This window comes from Oryza sativa, chromosome 1 (assembly GCF_034140825.1).
Source record: "Oryza sativa Japonica Group chromosome 1, ASM3414082v1".
Taxonomy (NCBI): domain Eukaryota; kingdom Viridiplantae; phylum Streptophyta; class Magnoliopsida; order Poales; family Poaceae; genus Oryza; species Oryza sativa.
In genome coordinates, this window is record NC_089035.1 from 19,191,699 (window position 1) to 19,209,457 (window position 17,759).

General features: G+C 43.2%; 1 protein-coding gene across 1 annotated transcript; it reads left to right on the forward strand.

Moving 5' to 3' along the window:
* The first annotated feature begins 936 nt into the window (after positions 1-936).
* Positions 937-16,819, forward strand: LOC9266660 (uncharacterized). Its single transcript, XM_015773952.3, has 4 exons — positions 937-1,326; positions 14,061-15,729; positions 16,039-16,110; positions 16,225-16,819. Exons 1-4 carry the CDS (start codon positions 1,058-1,060, stop codon positions 16,459-16,461), a joined length of 2,247 nt encoding a protein of 748 aa, XP_015629438.1. The 5' UTR covers positions 937-1,057; the 3' UTR covers positions 16,462-16,819.
* The last annotated feature ends 940 nt before the right edge of the window (positions 16,820-17,759 follow it).

Consider the following 17,759-nt stretch of genomic DNA (forward strand, 5'->3'; position numbering starts at 1 on the left):
GGTCAGGGAGCATTTAGACGGTGCAGTTAGTATTGACCACTACCGCCAAGTCCATAATTCAAAAATTGATGAATTCAATCCAGCCACAGGTTCCCCTACGGCTATCTTGTTACGACTTCACCCCAGTCGAAGACCCCACCGTGGTATGCGCCAATAAGACCACCAAAGGCTCAATATGGGGGATTTCCGTTGGATGTGATCTCCTTATATATCTTTTTTCTGTATTTTCCTGAAAAATTATATTTTGTTTGTGCCGTATTTCGAATTATGTGCATAATATTTTGAAATTTCTGGAGTGAGACTATTAAATTGATATGATATCTCACCACTCACTATTATTTACCACACCAATAATATACTTAGATCCCATGGGTTAAGGGGATTATATCCCACGGTGAAGGGGATTGACGTGGGGATTGGGTGGTGGGAGGGGATCCACCCAATCCCTGCCTAGTGGTATTTTCCCTGGGGAAAAACAACCCCAACTACCGAACAAGCCCTTAGTCGTAGCTGTTTTGTTAGCATCGTATTTGGATGGAAGCGGGAGTTATCCTCGTGCCAAGAAAAACGAGAGAGCACCCTCATCATCACTGAACGGCTAATTAATCCTCCACTGGCTTGCACACTAGCATATTTAATTTATTGTATTGCAATTTGCAACAGGGTGTTTTGTTTCTTCTCAAAGTTGGTAAAGACCTACTTCCTGGTCGCCGTCTTTTTCTTAAATTAACTTTGTGACTTTGTAAAGAAGACCTGTCTGCAGATTCCAAGATACCGGTCGAAGAGTAGGTCTTCCATATGATTTATATCATGTCCATGTACGCCCTGCTCATTGGCTAATTAATTAAGTTCCAGGGCAAAGGAAGACTTTGCCAACTTGCATAACTATAGAACGACTCGCAGATCGATCTACCTCCCAAGAGTCACTATTAATATATATATATATATATATCAAGAACCGAGAAATATATATGATTACTCCATATATATAGTGTGTACTCTTTGCTAGGTAGGAGTAGATCGATCGAGCCAGTCGCCCAGTGCTGCTCCTGCAGCGATGGCGGAGGCAGCCGGGACGAGGGCTTCACAGCAGCAGGAGGAAGCAGCTGGGATTGAGAACGGAGGAGGCAAGGACCAGCTGCCAGAAGATACAAGTAAGTTAAACATAACAGTCCTCTGGCTTGCAATCTACTTTAGGTTGATGGACGGCTTCGGGAAGCTGGCACTTGCCTGGGCCACCGTTGTGCTGCTAGGTGGATTCTCCACCCTGATAAAGCCCAAGGACTTTTGGTTCGTCACCATCATCGTGGTCATGCAAATAACAAGGTGCGTATCAATACGACATCCCTATATATATAAAGTAGAAGTTAACTAAACTGCTAATTAGTTTCCGTTTCCACCATCAATTGATACATAGGAAAAGTGCTGGCTTGTTCTTGGGCACTCGATCACAAGAGAAAAATTGGGCGTCCCATGGCTACAGGCAGTGCCCCTCTTTCACTGTGAATAGCCTGCACACGCCAGCCCCTCTCTCTCTCCTATGCATGCATGCATGTGTGTGTATCGCTCTAACGAGTTTCAAATATTTTCCCTTAAATTAGTTATTATCTCACATATGATCCAATTACACCCATATTTATTAAATTACTAGAAAAAATATCCATGCGTTGCAACGGGAAAATACCTTAAATCACTTAGATCCGTACTTTCCTTTCTCAAAACTTCGGCAAACTCAATTTGAAAATTTGAAAGCGAATTCAACTTTCCCTTTTGAATTACTTTCTTCTTTTACTAGTCTCCCCTTGTTTAAAATTCGTTTAAATTCTCGTATATCAAAATTCACTAAAGATACAAAAGTCCATATAATCACACGTTGTGACCGATGATGGATGAAAAACGGAAGCCCATTAAGATTTTTCTACAAAGTAGGTGGTGAAGATATTCCAGGAGAAAAACAAGATAAAAAGAGGAGAAAAGAGAGGAGATTGAAAGGAGAGGGAGATAATCAAGATTATCGGCACAAAAGAAAAGAAGAAAAAGAAAACGAAAAAAAGGAAGAGAAAAAAACAAGCTGATTAGGGGAGGGGTGTGCGTGGCGCCCAAGTGTAGGAGCGCGAGATGGACGGTGGGATGGTGTTGGGTTGGTTGGGTTAGACTGGGAGAGAGAGGGATTGGGATGGGATGGTGGTGTTTAATAGTTATTCTAGACTCACGTGCGTGGAATTGGATATGGGTGACATATAACTAGCTTAAAACCAACTTAAACACGGATGAAGCACCAAAGTTTCGGCTGAAACATCTTCAATTTTTATATAGTAGAGACTAGAAAATTAAAGGTGTCCGTGCGTTGCAACGGGAAAAACTAATGTTATGATAATAATTATAGTTATTTTATAGTTTCATGGGAATTAGGATATGGCATATTCATGGACATAAATAATGAATTAAATCTATACCTAATTCTATATCATGACAAAGAAATAATTACATTTTTGTTGACTCCATTTAGCTAGAAATAATTTAATATGAAGAATGAAAACATATTTCAAATTTAAGTAATTTTTAATGGCTAAAAATAGTGCTTGAACTAAGTTTGTTAACGGAAAAATAGTTTAAATCGGTTGAAAATAAATAAAACACAATTAGTCTCATAATTAGAAGGATGTTGTGACCGGCCTGTTAAGTGCACTGGGCCCATGTGACAGGTCATGGCACAAGTCGACATAGGTGCGCTGAGAGTCGTTGGATTCGATAGAACGGTTAGGAACTTAGGATCACTCGTGATTTAGATAAACATTGCCTGTTAAAACCCTAACCTTAAATTCATTCCTCCTCTCTCCCACCGCGAGCGATGGCGCACTCCCCCATCATGAGCGATGGCACGGTGCCCTCCCTTAGCATGTGTGGCGGCGGCGGGGGCGGCGCCCTTCCCCTCCATGAGCAACAGCAGCGTCGCCCTCCTTAATATGGGTGGCGGTGGCAGCTCCCTCCCCCACCACGAGTGACGGCGTCCTCCCACGGCTTCAACATGCGGATCCAGCGGCGACGACGAAGTCGACGACTTGTTGCGGGCGGATCCAACGTCGGCAGTGTCGGCGCAAATCCGGCGACGAGGCGGCTTCCAACGGGCGGATCCGACGGCGGCTTCCCGAGAGCAGATCCGGCAGTGACAAAGGATTTCATATTTATCTTTGAATTTTTTTATCCACCTTACCCAATGTGTTACTCGCGCGTGTGAGAACGGAGGACATCATTCGATTGGACTTACAGACAAAAAATTGATGTGACAAATGGATAGCCCATATTGATCAGTAACATACCTAAGGCCCTGTTTAGATCCCACACTAAAATTTTTCACCTTGTCATATTGTTGATGCGAAAAACACACACTGGCCTGCGAGATCTGCTTAACTCCAGTGCAGGTCCAAAGGTTGACGAGATGCGGGAGTGCCAGTCAGTTTGACTCTGCAACTGACAAGATATGCAAATAGTAGATCAATAAGCCGATCGGCTGACAAGCCGATGGAGCAATTCCAGCCGATGCCGATACCAGCTGATAGCGATAGGGTTTTGAACAATCGGCTATATGTCCAATGTAGATAATGATATAAAGGCGATCGGCTGATGATGATAAATAATAATAATATAATCCAGTATAAACCAATCGGCCAACATTATGATATAATAGAACAAGTACTGATCCGAAGGTTAAAGCATACATCGGCTGGAGGTCTGATGTCATAAAATCCACAAGATTAGATAGATCAATTAAACCTTTGTTGTCATCGGCTAAATCGAACTTATATGTATATGCAATCCTTATAAGCCGATGCAACATCTAGATAACTTATCGGCTAGCACTCCGATAAAATATTAGCATGAACCGATCGGCTTAACAAGACCTATATTATCAACAACAATCTAGTAGGTTGAACCTAACCGATGCAGCACGAGATTGTATATAGTAATCTAATACTCGATGAGCCAATAGATCTGTCTAATGTGATAGATATAACAAATCTATTTAGAACAACATTGTGATTGTAGAGATATATCGGCTAAGATAGAAGATCGGACCTAACCGAGACAGTCCCAACTAAACCGATGTGTCTCTAAACACAATGTAATTAGAGATATAATTGAGATATCAGGTAGGCAAATATATCAACCAAACCAGAGCGATCCAAGAGATTGAAGCGATGCAGCCTTGAACAACACCAATGTAGCCGATAGATTCACCAGGGCTGGTAGAACGTAGGACTTACCTCTTCGCCGGAGATCGAAAGCCGATGCAGCCCCGCGTCAGCTGCCAAATTCCGTCGGATGATAAGTAAAAACCTCAAGAAAGAGGATGGCGATGCGCCGAGAGTAGTTGTATTGATCGTGTGATTGATTACAATGACCCTGGGTGTACATATTTATACTCATGGGGAGATACTAGTCCTTATAGGACAAGAAAGAAACTTTCCTAAAGATAAAAGGAAAACATAAAGTCCTTAGAGGACACTAAACACACTTTCCTAAAGATAAAAGGAAACTAACAAACTATTCCTAATTAATAGATAACTTGCCATGTTGCATCCTCCTTGAACTCGGTTACTTCTCGATAAACTTCCTTTAATAGATTAATTTCCTTAACCGAATATAGCAGGAATTCGGCTATTGACGACTTGGTAATTCTCATCGGCCGATTCCAGGACTCTGAAACCGATATTGACTTTAGGCCGATGATAACTTCGGGCTTACCAAATTTGATCGTTAGCACATGCCCCCCAGTTTTGGAGTATGAAAACTCATGCTTCAAAATTATCTTATTTCTTGTCTTGATAACTACAAAACTGATCTTCCTTTGCTTATTGTAATCAGCTTTCATGAGCCTATACTGTTTGCATTAGATGAGCCAGGTTGTCAAACTCATGGCAAAAGAATCTCTCTCTGATAGGTGTTGACAATCCTTGGAATGCGAGATCTGCTAGTTGCTCATCATTTAGGCTCAAACCATAACATCGGCTGCGGACATTACGAAATCTCTGAATATATTCCATAGCCGATTCTCCTTCTTGCTGCTCAACCGATATTAAGTATGAAAGCTTCAACTCATTGATTCCAGCAAAGAAGTAGTCATTAAATTGCTTCTCAAGATCGGCCCACCCTCTGATAGAATTTGATGATAGCGATGAAAACCATGTGAAAGCCGATTCAGTCAAAGACAACGGAAAAAATCTAACTTTCAGAGCTTCCTCAGCCGATGCTTCCCCACATTGCGCTAAGAATCAACTGATGTGTTCCATTGTAGATATATCATCTTGCCCTGAAAATTGGGAGAAGTCTAGAACCTTGTATTGGTGTGGCAATAGAACCCTATCAAATCACTTATGATATGACAGTCGATATACAGAAATATGTTCCTTAGGTTTAATTCCAAACTGCTCTTCTATCATCTTTGCAATTCTATCGGCCCAATCATTGTTATATTGGCATTCTTCACCATGCCCATATTGATGAAGTTCGTCTGGCCGATATTGATATAGCCCATCATGTTGATACTGATATGCTTGCCCCCAAGCCGATACTGTTGTTGTTCATCAATCTGCCCCCCGAGCTGGCTTTTCTGGATAATTAAATCGTCAACTGATACCTTGATCAAATTTTGTAACGTATCCGCCAAAACTCCAGATTGATTAAACAATGCGCGATGAACTGCTTCATCAACTGTATCTTGAAGTATTTCAACTATCGGCTCAGGAGATTGTTCCTTCTTGGTATTGACTTCCTCTTCAGACATGTTGGGTGCGAAATTCGGGTCCCATCGGGCATGCCAAAAATGTGTTGATGCAAAAAACACACACTGGCCTTGGAGATTTGCTTAGCTCTAGTGCAGGTCCAAAGGTTGACGAGATACGGGCGTGCCAGTCAGTTTGACCCTGCAACAGACAAGATATGCAAATAGTAGATAAAAGGAAAACATAAAGTCCTTATAGGACACTAAACACATTTTCCTAAAGATAAAAGGAAACTAACAAACTATTTCTAATTAATAGATAACTTGTCGTGCTGCATCCTCCTTGAACTCGGTCACTTCTGGATAAGCTTCCTTTAATATATTAATTTCCTTAACCGAATATAGCAGGAATTCGGCTATTGGCGACTTGGTAATTCTCATCGGCCGATTCCAGGACTCTGAAGCCGATACTGACTTTAGGCCGATGATAACTTCGGGCATACCAAATTTCGTCGTTAACACACATCGAACGTTTGGACACATGCATGGAGTATTAAATATAAACGAAAAAAAATAACTAATTACATAGATTGCATGTAAATTGCGAGATGAATCTTTTAAGCCTAATTACGCTTGATTTGATAATATGGTGTTACAGTAAACATCTGCTAATGACGGATTAATTAGGCTTAATAAGTTCGTCTCGCGGTTTACAGGTGGATTCTGTTATTTGTTTCGTTATTAGACTGCATTTCTCTACTATTATAAAAATTAAAGATGTTTTTGCTGTATTTTGGTACGTCACCCGTGTTTGAGTCGGTTTTTAAGTTCGTTCGCTTTTAGAAATATAGATCCGCGTTTGGCTTGGATTTTAAGCTTATTTTCTTTTGGAAATACAAAAGGAGTCGTAGAAGGAATATCTTTAAAAAAACATGCATGCTAACTTGAGGTAAAATACGGACTTCTAATTGTACCTTATGATTTTCTAAAAAGAATATCAAAGCGGATTACCACAGTGAATTTTACCCTACTTAAACTGTATAACAACAATAAAACTAAAATAGCATTTACCGTTACAACGCACGGGCATTTTTCTAGTAATACTTGAAATGTGCGTATGTATATATGATATGACACGCCAAAACTTTACACCCCTAATCTAACCACAGCCTAAATCAAACCAGCCCAAAACTTCCGTTTTCTTTTTTTTTATTTCTTTTAGTTTTTCTTATGGCCAGATCGCTCCACGCCTCCTGAAACTAATATTTGAATGTTTAGTTCATGCTAAAATTGAAAGTTTGAAAGTTTGGTTGAAATTAAAATGATGTGACGAAAAAGTTGAAAGTTTGTGTGTGTAAAAAAATTTTGATGTGATAGAAAAATTGAAAGTTTGAAGAAAAAATTTGGAACTAAACAAGCCCTAGGCTGAATTGGAGTGCTCGATCCAGCGATCTAACGGGGTAGGAAAACTGATGCACGCTCAATACACAGATGATTTGACACGGCGATGAAAAAAAGAAAACATAAACAATTAATTAGTGCGCAGGTTACTTCTAATCGGATACATATGCGACGTACGAAAATTTTCGACAAAAACATAAACTTTTATAATAGTAGATATAATAATTAGAAAAAATACCCGTGCGTTGCAACAGGTGAAGGCTATTTTAATTTTATTATTGTTATATGGTTTAGTTAAGGTGAAAATCATGAGCTACAATTAGGAGTATGATCATCTCAAGTTAACATGTCAGTTTTTATTAAAAAATATTTCTTATACAATTTCTTCTGTATTTTCGAAAGCGAACGAATTTAAAACCCGACTCAAATACGGATATGTATTTCCAAAAGCGAACAAACTTAAAAACCGACTCGTACACGGATAACGTACCAAAATACCGATAAAAATATCTTTAACTTTTATAATAGTAGAGATAGAGATAGATCTATCTATAAATGTGTCATCCTAAAACGGAGGCAAACTTTAGACCATACGATACAAAAAATTATTACGATAGTCGGCAAGCCCATCCAACATCCACAAAGATCGTGGGATGGACTGGTTGGAATTTCAACTATTGGACGAATTTCCGTAACACCACTCGACCACAAAACTAGGTACGTAGAGAACATGCATCCTCCGACTTACAAAATTAGATCAATTTACATCCCTTCGAAGTTTGCACGATGTTTTTGTTCTGATATGGTGCATATGTGGCCACGGTTCGACTTGTCGTCGCCTTGATCCTTTTCACTCAAATGAATTTTACAATAATAATCATTAGGTGGGACCCACATGTCCGAAATCCTTTCTCCACCCCTCCCTTGCCAACCAACAGTCCACCACGCCACATGCATCCTCTAGGATTGAAGACACCGAGGTCGTGAGAAAGAGCGCGGGTGTGGTAGCGGCTGAGGACGATGGTGGCGACGACACCACCGTTAGGAGAGGGATGGATGCACGTCCGTCGTCGACAAAGATGCAGTCAGTGTGAGCAGAGGAGGAACATGGTGACAACGTCCAAGGTCCATGGCGATCACAGCGGCGAGGAGCTAGTGCTGCTGGGTCCCCACCCCACGGCGACGGAGCTGCAGCTGCTACAACAACCCATCCTGCCAACTGGTGGAACAGGCTTACCCCACGCCGCCTACTCGAGCTCAGCTGCGGTTTGGGCTGGGTCTGTGTCACGCCCAGAAATTTAGTCCAAATTTTCAGATTATTTTGTATATAAATCCCTATCAAAGAATCAAACCAGGGTACACAATATGATGAATTAATATACAAATCTAAACATAAATATTGCGTAAATATTTTCAGAAGAAACACTTGGTCCTCACACCGAAAAGAAAGCAGAATCAGCGGAAAAAGGCGATCCTCAGCTCCACTCCACAGGCAAAACTTAATCGGGGTATGAGCCTTGGTACTCTAACTTCGTCTTCGGCTCAAAAGCACTACACTTCTAACCTCTTATGCCTAGGTGAATCCGGAATTCGCAAAGGTCATCGCAAGGCCCATCCAAACTCCATCATGCTCACCCTTGCCTCGTACGTCACAAAGGAAAAAGCTGCACTACAAGTTCAGCATTTGCCCATTCTTTCTTGTCATAAGCACTGTAAGTCTTAATTGCCATGGTGTGATCATAAAAAAGATGCACCCACAACCCACCATTAAGTCATATTTTAAATGGATAGTTACGACCAATAAAACATGGCCATGTAGTTCGAGCTCGCAGCTCATCAAGATACTAGAAGTAGATAATGTGATTATCCCATTAGGATACTAGAAGTAGATAATGTGATTATCCCATTAGGTAAGGTAGTGGTAATTAAGCATGGCTAAGCATATCATAATTCTAGCAAGATCAATATAAGTGAAACAAGCTAGACAAATTATTTCCCAAGTCTAACAAAGGATGGATCACAAGTAAACATGGCACAAGCGAGCAGATAGGTAATCCCATAGTCCCATGTAATTAGCAAAGCGTGCAATTTATTTGCAAACGGTAAAAACATTTATAAAGTAGGCTCAATATGCTCAAGGGGAAGGTGTGACTTGCCTTGCTTCTTCGATTGATCTTAGGAACATTTTTCCTCGCGGTCACGATATTCTGAAAACTAGCAGAATCTACACGATGGCACACAAAATGAACAAAAACCCTAATAAAAACCAAATAAATAGTACATGAAAAGTATAAACATGTAGAACTCAATTTTGTATAGAACTCAATTTTATATAAATTATGCAAGTTGAATGGCTCAATTTGGAGTTCATATGAATTAGTTATGAATTTTAGAAGTTTTTAACCATTTAAATCAATTTATGGAATTAAACCAAATTATTGCGCAATTACTAATTATTTTAACAAAGAAAAACAAGGATGCTGGTGTCATCAATGGGCCGGCGCCAACATGTAGGCCCCACACGTCAGCAGGCCAAGGGGTGTGGGGGGGGGGGGGTCATATTGCAACGGTCGGCTGGGCTATGGACCGGGTCCACGGGGTGCATGGGCGACCGATGGCCCAAATGGCCCAAGGCTGAACAGGCGGCCAAGATCAGCTAGGCGGCGGCAGCGAACAAGGACGCAGGCGCGCCGGCCAGCCCGAGAAGGCGGTGACCACCGCCGGCGATGGTGAGAGACACGGGGAGCGGCGGCTGGCACAGGAAGTGGCACTGCACGCGAAAGGCGCCGGCGAGGGCGAAAAAAGGGAAACAAGGAGAGAGGGGGAGGGTGATCTCATCGGCAAACATCGGCGGGCGGTGCAGGAGAGGACGGCAACGACGATGACCTTGCGAGCGAAGGGGCGGACAAGCGGCGGCGACAACTAAGGATGGACAATAAATCGATTAGAGAGAGAAGGAGGATGTTGCTAGCTGGAGGACGGGAAATGGTGGGACTCACCGGCGTGCGAGGGAAATTGGGTTTCGGTGGCGGGGAACGTCAACCGAGTGGCGGCCGTGGGGCTCGTCGTCCTTGCAAAGCTGGAGGAGGAAGCAACGGGGCATGGGATTGCCCCAATCTACGGCAATTGCCGGCCAGAGGTGGCGAAAGGGTGGTGGTCTGGTGGAGCTCGGGTTAGTGATGGAGGTGGCAGCTCGGTGGCGGATTGGAGTGGAGTGGCGGCCAGGACGTGGCGCGGCGCTGCGATGCGGCAACGTGAACAGCACGGTGCGATGGTGGCTAGGCGGTGGCAGCGTGCGCCCGGAGTGGGGAACAACGGCGGTGTTCCAGTGGTGGAGGGGAAAAACACGTAGTGGAGGCTAAGGTGGAGCTCGATGCGGTGAAGCTGCTGGTGGTGGGGGCGTGGCGCAGCAGTGGCGCTAGCAGCAGTGATTTGTGGCCGAAATACGACGGCGATGGTGGAGCTTGTAGGTCTCAGCGAGGGAGTGGTTTCGGGCATCGGCAAGCTCGCAAGAGAGGGGTAAACGGATGAGTGGAGTAGGGGGGTTGATTTTTCTAGGCTTGGGAGGCTGGCTCGAGCCTCGAGGTCGGGAAGAGCGGGAACAACCAGCGGAGTGAGGCTCCGGCGACTTGTGCGAAATGTGGCCTTAGTGGGCATTTAACTATTTGCCACTTTTAGATTTGGCAATTAACTATTTGCACCCCTATCTCAATGACATGTGGGTCCAAATGTGTCAATGACATGTGGGTCCATTAGGAAATAGTTAATTGCCACATCTAAAAGTGGTAAATAGTTAAATATCTCACACAGGGGGCCACGGGGATGTGGGGGAAATGAGGCGGGAACGTGGAGACAGTTCGACGCTGTTTAGATGCGAGCTCGTGACCGGGGGGGCGCCGGATTTGGCAGGATGTGAGCGGCGGTGTGGTCCGGCCGGTCAACCAACCGGAGGTTGAAGGAGAGCCCAACAGGTGGGCCCCACCTACTAGCGGCTCGGGAGATAGGAGGGTGGCAGTGTAGACTTCGCAAAGGGGAGGTGCAAGCGGGCGGAGCAGCGAGCTAGGTCAGGGAGAGAGAAGAGGGGAGGATGGCCTGGCCCGGGAGAGGGAGGAGAAAGCAGGTCGTGCGGGGAGCTTGGGCCTAATGTCCCTGGTGGTTGTGGCATCGACATTTGTGGTCATGGCACGGGACGCCCGCAGCAGCGGAGTGGTAGGCGCTAGGTGCCAAGATGTACCGACAGCCGCCTTATTGCAGACGCCTACCAGTGAGCTCCTGCCAGGGCAAGTCAACGCCGTGTGTAGGTTAGAGCAACGGTGCCATCTTCTTCCTTCACCACCAAAGAGGCACCGCCATGCCTTGCTCTTTGAACCGAGAAGAGAGATTAGGGAGACACTACAGCCGAATGCTGATGAGATCGGGAAGAGGGAGCCTAAGGGGACAGAAAGGGATAGAGGCAGTACATGGCGCGGCGATGTATCTTGAATCGCCCCCACGAGGTCAGCGCACCAGCTTCACCAACACCGCCCAGGCTTCTACAAATTTATTGATCCACAGACATCACCTGCAAATCAACAAATTCACATACAAATCAACAAAATAGACATCCGTGCAGCCCGCCGTGCAGCCCACCGCACCGCCCGCCGCCGTGTAGGCCGCTGCCGCCGTGCACCTCGAATCCGCCGGCTTGCTCGCTTCCTTTAAAGGAGAGGATAAGAGAGAGGAAAGAGAGAGGATAAGAAAAGGGAGGAAGAGGAAGTTAAAATGAGGAGATAAGGGAGGGGGAGTTTGCTTGAGGATAATGGCGAGGTATTATATACGACGCATCGATTTTTAAGTCCCGGTTGCTCTTATCATATGAGTCTAAAAATAGTAGGGGGACACACACTTTTTGAACCTGGACTAAAAATAATCTTTAGTCCCGGGTCTAAAGATCATAAAGTGGTGGTGGGCTTTTCAACCGGGGTTAAAGATGATCTTTAGTCCCGGTTCCTATTCAAACCGGGATTAATGTGGTTTTTGCACCACCCAGTAAAGATCATTTCTTCAGTAGTGATATAATTAATGCATGTGATATAATTAATGCATTTAATTTAATTAGGTAAACTATGACAGGCTTCTAGGAAATAGCTGTTGTTGGTTAATGTAAGGAAAAAAAAGTACGAATTACCCCTAAACTATTGCGACAGTATGAATTGCCCCCTCAGACCACAAAACCAGACATATTAAACCTCAAACTATTGAAACCGGACGATTTACCCCCTGACTCAACCCGAAGCGGTTTTGGTCCTACGTGGCATACACGTGGCACCGACGTGGAAATCCAATCAGCAAAAAATAATAAAAAATAATATATATAGGGCCCACATGTCATATTGACCCCTTCTTCTTTGTCACTTCTCCTCTGTGATGTTGGCGTTGGGCATGGCTGGGCAAGCGGCAGTGGGCACAGATGGGTGGCTCCGGTTGGCGGCAGGCACGGATGGGGAGGGGGAATAGGTTGGCGGCGAGCTGCGACAGGCGCGAATGGGGGGACTCTCCAGGCGGCGGCGGGAGCAGCGGGAAGGGGGTGCGGCTGGGAGTAAGCTCCAGATGACGACGAGGCGGCGGGGAGGAAGCTTCGGTCGAGCGGAGCGCGATGACGGGCATGACTGGAATGACGGTGGTGAAGGTCGCCTCATCGGTATTCGCATCACACCTCGGGGGGACGTGCGCCAAGGCTCTGTCGAGGTGGGGACTCTCATGGTCGTGGACGTGCGCGATCTGTCGCTGCTGCTCCTTGCCACGCCCTCTACCGCTCCCGCCGCGCCTGCCGCCGCTTGGCGCTGGCATGCTCCCACAAATCCGCCACTGCCGCCGCTTCCCGTGCCTGCCCTGGAGGGCGACGACACCGCCGTCACTTCCCCCGCTCGCCCTAGAGAGCGCAGCCGCACGTGACCCCGCTCGACCTGGAGGGTGCCGTCATCGCCGCCGCTTCCCCCACCCGCCCTTGACGTCGCCGCTTTCCCCACCCGCCCTGGACGCCGCTTTCCAGCCCGCCCTGGAGAGCACCACCGCCACGTCGCTTTCTATCTGCCCTGGAGGAGATGAAGAGAGGGGAAAGTGGAAGAAATACATAAGCATGACATGTGGGACCACCTAATTTTGCTGATTGGATTTCCACGACGGGGCCATGTGTATGCCACGTAGGACTAAAACTGCTCCGGATTGAGGGGGGGGGGTAATTCGTCTGGTTTCAATAGTTTGAGATTCCGGGGGGGGGGGGGGCAATTCATACTATCGCAATATTTCAGGGGGGTATTCGTACTTTTTCCTTAATGTAGTAATGTGAAACAACCTTAAGCAAGTAGCGTAAAAGAAAATCTATTTTTCATTTGATACATGGTTTTAAGAAGAGTAAATACTAGACACATTTCAGATTGCTACAATAATATATAGTCTATGATTTTATCAAAAATCTGCCACTTTATTAGTCTGACAATTCTTGGAGCCATCTGTCATTCATAGATGCAATACTTAGGCTGGTGTAAGTTAGGTCTACATGTCATATACATAGAGGATCGTAAAGTAGTAGTTTTGTGATAATTAAAATCTTTTTCTATAGCTGGAGTTTTTGTGAAATACCTATCTAAAGTTGTTGCAAATTAAAGCGTTATGTTTGACAAAATAATGGTAGTTTTGGGAAATTTAGGACCTGTTCAGATTGTAGCCAAAATAAACCTTATTAAGTTTTGGCAATGTCAAAATTTTGGCAAGATAGCAATATTGCCAAAATTTTGGCAGGATTTCTTATGTATTGATCAAATTTGGCAGCAAACTAAATATAGACATTTTTTTAGTAACTTTACCAAAAAAAAATGTATGGTTGAAAATGACATCAAAGTGAACAGAACCTTATACTATCTTAAGAAATATGTGCTGATCATTTTGAAAATGGTAGGGTTTTTGGCGGTTCCCAGAAACCCGAGGATCAACTCTTTATTCGGGTACCACTCTCGATGCTGCACCGTGACGAACTTACGCATGTTGGACTCGGAAGTTGGCGGAAGAACACAATAAAGAACGGAGAGGCCAGCAAAGGCTCGTCAAGCGTACGACAGAATCAACGCAATGTCCTAGTTCGCATGTTTTGCCCAAAGCGCCATGTCAAGATGACCATATTCCAGACAACCCTGACATGGATGGAGGCAGCTGCACTCGTCGCTTGCATCTTCATATCGTTCCGGCGTTTACTCAAGCAAGACTACGTCGATCCAAAAGACAAAGTTAAGGATGACCACAAGAACATTAGAGGTTCCCTGAATGTCTTCTATGGGCTGGCCCTTGCCCATAGCATGTCCTACTACATCTTGATTGTTGCGTTCCAGTTTTTAGTGGCTCCATTGGTAAGGTTGGTCCATTCTAGTTACAAGCTTCATGACTGGGGCATGGATGCAGTTTCTGAGTATACAGCCAAAAAGCTTTGGGCATTCATTAGGTATAATGTTAGGGAAGCTCTCGAGATGAATTTGATCACCTTTGGAAAGGAGCTGGCACGATCCGATTCAATTGATGACCAGTTGAAAGGAGTTAGGATTCTTGATTACATCATAAGATGGGAGAAGCAGCACTTATCTAGAGCAGGTGTTCTTGACATCTACAAGATTGAGAAGTACAAAGGGAGGGTGCTTACAAGTATTCGAGCTTCCACTGAGACACTAGAGAGAGTGGTGAATATGCTGGGGCTGAATTTGAAGAGCCTAGAAGAGGAAGAAACTAGAGGTCATGCAGCATCCATAGTGCTTGAACTTGCTCCATACCTCCTATTCGAGAATTTGCCTGCAATGCCACAGCTTATAGCCTCACTACTAACGACAGGCCGAGAGAGGATCAATGAAGGCCCCCATGACATAAATAGTGTGGAGCTCACTTGTTATGGTGTGAAAATTCTTGAAAGGCTTGTAGAGAATCCAGATAACCGCAGATCTGTGGCTGATGCCAATGTCGTTTTGTCGAAAATTGTAGAACTGCTAAACTTCAGAGATGATTGTAAGGTACCTGTTCCAGATGAAACTGAGAATAGAAGCCAAGAAGAGATAGTTGAGGCCTCACTAAATGTCCTGCACAAGCTAGTTAGCACTACTGGTGAGACTGGCGAAGCTCTACGAAGCACCATTTCCAAGAATTCTGAGATCATGAGCAACATCAGAAAAATCCTGTATCAGCATGATAACAAGAACAGTAGTTTATCTGTTCATGCTGTAAAAATCCTTTCTTGCTTAGCGATGCATGAGACTGCTAGAGAAGTGATTGGAAGTTCTTGCCAGATCGTCAGGAAGCTTGTTTCGTCGGTTCTTCCAAGGCCTATGGATATTGTTCAAGATGGCAACAATGGATCCACAGTTGCTGACTCAGCCGCACAGGCATTAGTTCTGCTAAGTACTGGGAGTGAATACAACAGGGCAACCATCCTTGATAAAATTAATCTGGAAGAGCTTGTCGGCATGCTCTTTGATGCTTCCATGGAGCAAAGGATTATGATAGCACATCTGCTTAAACATTTGCGGACGTATTCAGGCCCAGGTTATGGAAACCAACTGAAGAAAGTAATTGACGGTTCTCTGCCAAAGGTAAATTCTGTCATATAGTTGAGTTTTTGCCTAAAATTGGAATTCGATACTAAATTTTCTGCATCACCATACCACTGAAGAATAGCTGAAATATGTGTCAATGAATACAATTTTTCTGAAGGTAAAATAAAGTGTTCGCGTGCTATAAGTTTCGGTAGTAAACTATCTATTCTTTGTCTTCCGTTACATGTTCCAATTCTATTTCTGTTAAAAAGCTAAATCTTATGTTTTCCATGACAATCTGTATTGCATATTTAGTTAGAAACTTAGAAGAAAAGTAATATATGTTATCAATTAATGCCATTTCAGTTATTGGAAGAAATCAAAGTTGCAGTTCAGAAGCTCGATAATCCTGAATTCCCTGATGGACAACCTTCTCATGTAACAAACCTCTCTTTCTAAGACATCATTGATTCCATGTAGCTTCCCTCATTTAAAACGTACACTCACTTTTCTTGAGTAAACTCACTTAAAATTGGTGCTGTGTACAACTAGGACCTGAAAGAACTGAAAGCTGAAGAAGGCAAACTACTAGACAGCTTTATTGGCCTCAGCTCACAGATTTGCCACTCCTTGCAAGCCATTGATTTTGATAAGGCTCTACAGAGTGCCAACCTTACAATGGATACGTATGCTCAAGATGGTACTGAGCGTGTGCAAATCTCCTACCACCGATTTCCCGGGGATAAGAAGAGTAACACTCAGTCAGATGAAATGGCTGATAAAAAATAACGAAGATTACGTTGGGGTGTTCAAGAGGTATGAAATGGACAAGGCGCTGAAGGAAGTGGCAGAGACAGCAACTGAGCTCGAGAGCTTCGAGCTATTCTGCAGTGGTTCTGGTGTTGGCAAGCATGATGAGCCCATCTCTTCTGCTGTCAGATCTACTTTGGCGCTGCTTGCAGGAGATTCAGCATAATGATAACATTGATTACTGCGTTTGAAGGTATCAAGGATCAAGGTATATGCTGTTTGCTGCTACGTCTCGACTTCCTTACTCGTAGCAGGACCAATTTGCCGTATGTCAATTTAATTATCTACACTAGAAAGATAGCCTCCTGAAATAAAATTAATGAAATTTTATTATGAATATTTATGTGCAGGTGGCTTTTTATTAAAATATTTTTATTATATTCCAAACTAAAATTAAACTTATTTTGTGTTATTTGAATGCTGATTTTTTTTAATTACCATTGCAACATATAAATTCTAAAATAAAATTACTTGAGATCATGCGGTTTTGAATTGATGAGAAAATATTGTGTCGAAACAATGGAGGTGGTTCCGTTTTTGTCAAAATTTCACTTTGTTCGGTTATAATCAAAACAGCAGTTGATTTTTGGTAAAATAATCATGAGCATCAAAAACCAATACCCCTATTATAGCTAGTCATTTAGATTGATCCAAAATCATGTTATCTTTCTTTTCCCATCATAAAATGTTTCCAAAAAACTTTTCAAATAAGAAACTTCTTTTGTCAAATTAGCACAAATTTTACAATCAATCATAACACGTTTGTTTTTGCGATATCTAGAGCAAGAAAGCACTTCATCAGATTTTACAATTATTTTTTTATGTAGTCACTATTATTCCTTGCATACCATTTGACCTTGCTTTGTTAGATATCATGATATTTTTGAGAATCCATATAAAATTTAGTATTTGAAGAAGCTATTGACCTAACCAAACATATCGAATTGTAGTAAGGATCACTCTGAAATTTTGTTAATCTTAATTGGTTTTTTATGAATTTTCTATAAATTTTTAAATAATAAATAAAATCTCTTCAGAGGTGGTGGCTTATGAAAACCACCTGGAAAACGAAGTGAGATCACATATCAGTGAGAATCCACATTTGTACGGGTCAACTTTATCATTGAGAATCCACATTTGTGCAGGTTTACTTGTCAACTCTTTTGACACTATGGAGATGAAAGATTTAAAATATACTAATTTGGACAATAGATTTTAAGTTTAAGATATTATTTTTTATAGTAGATTTAACCTATATTTTACTTTGTACAAAAGAT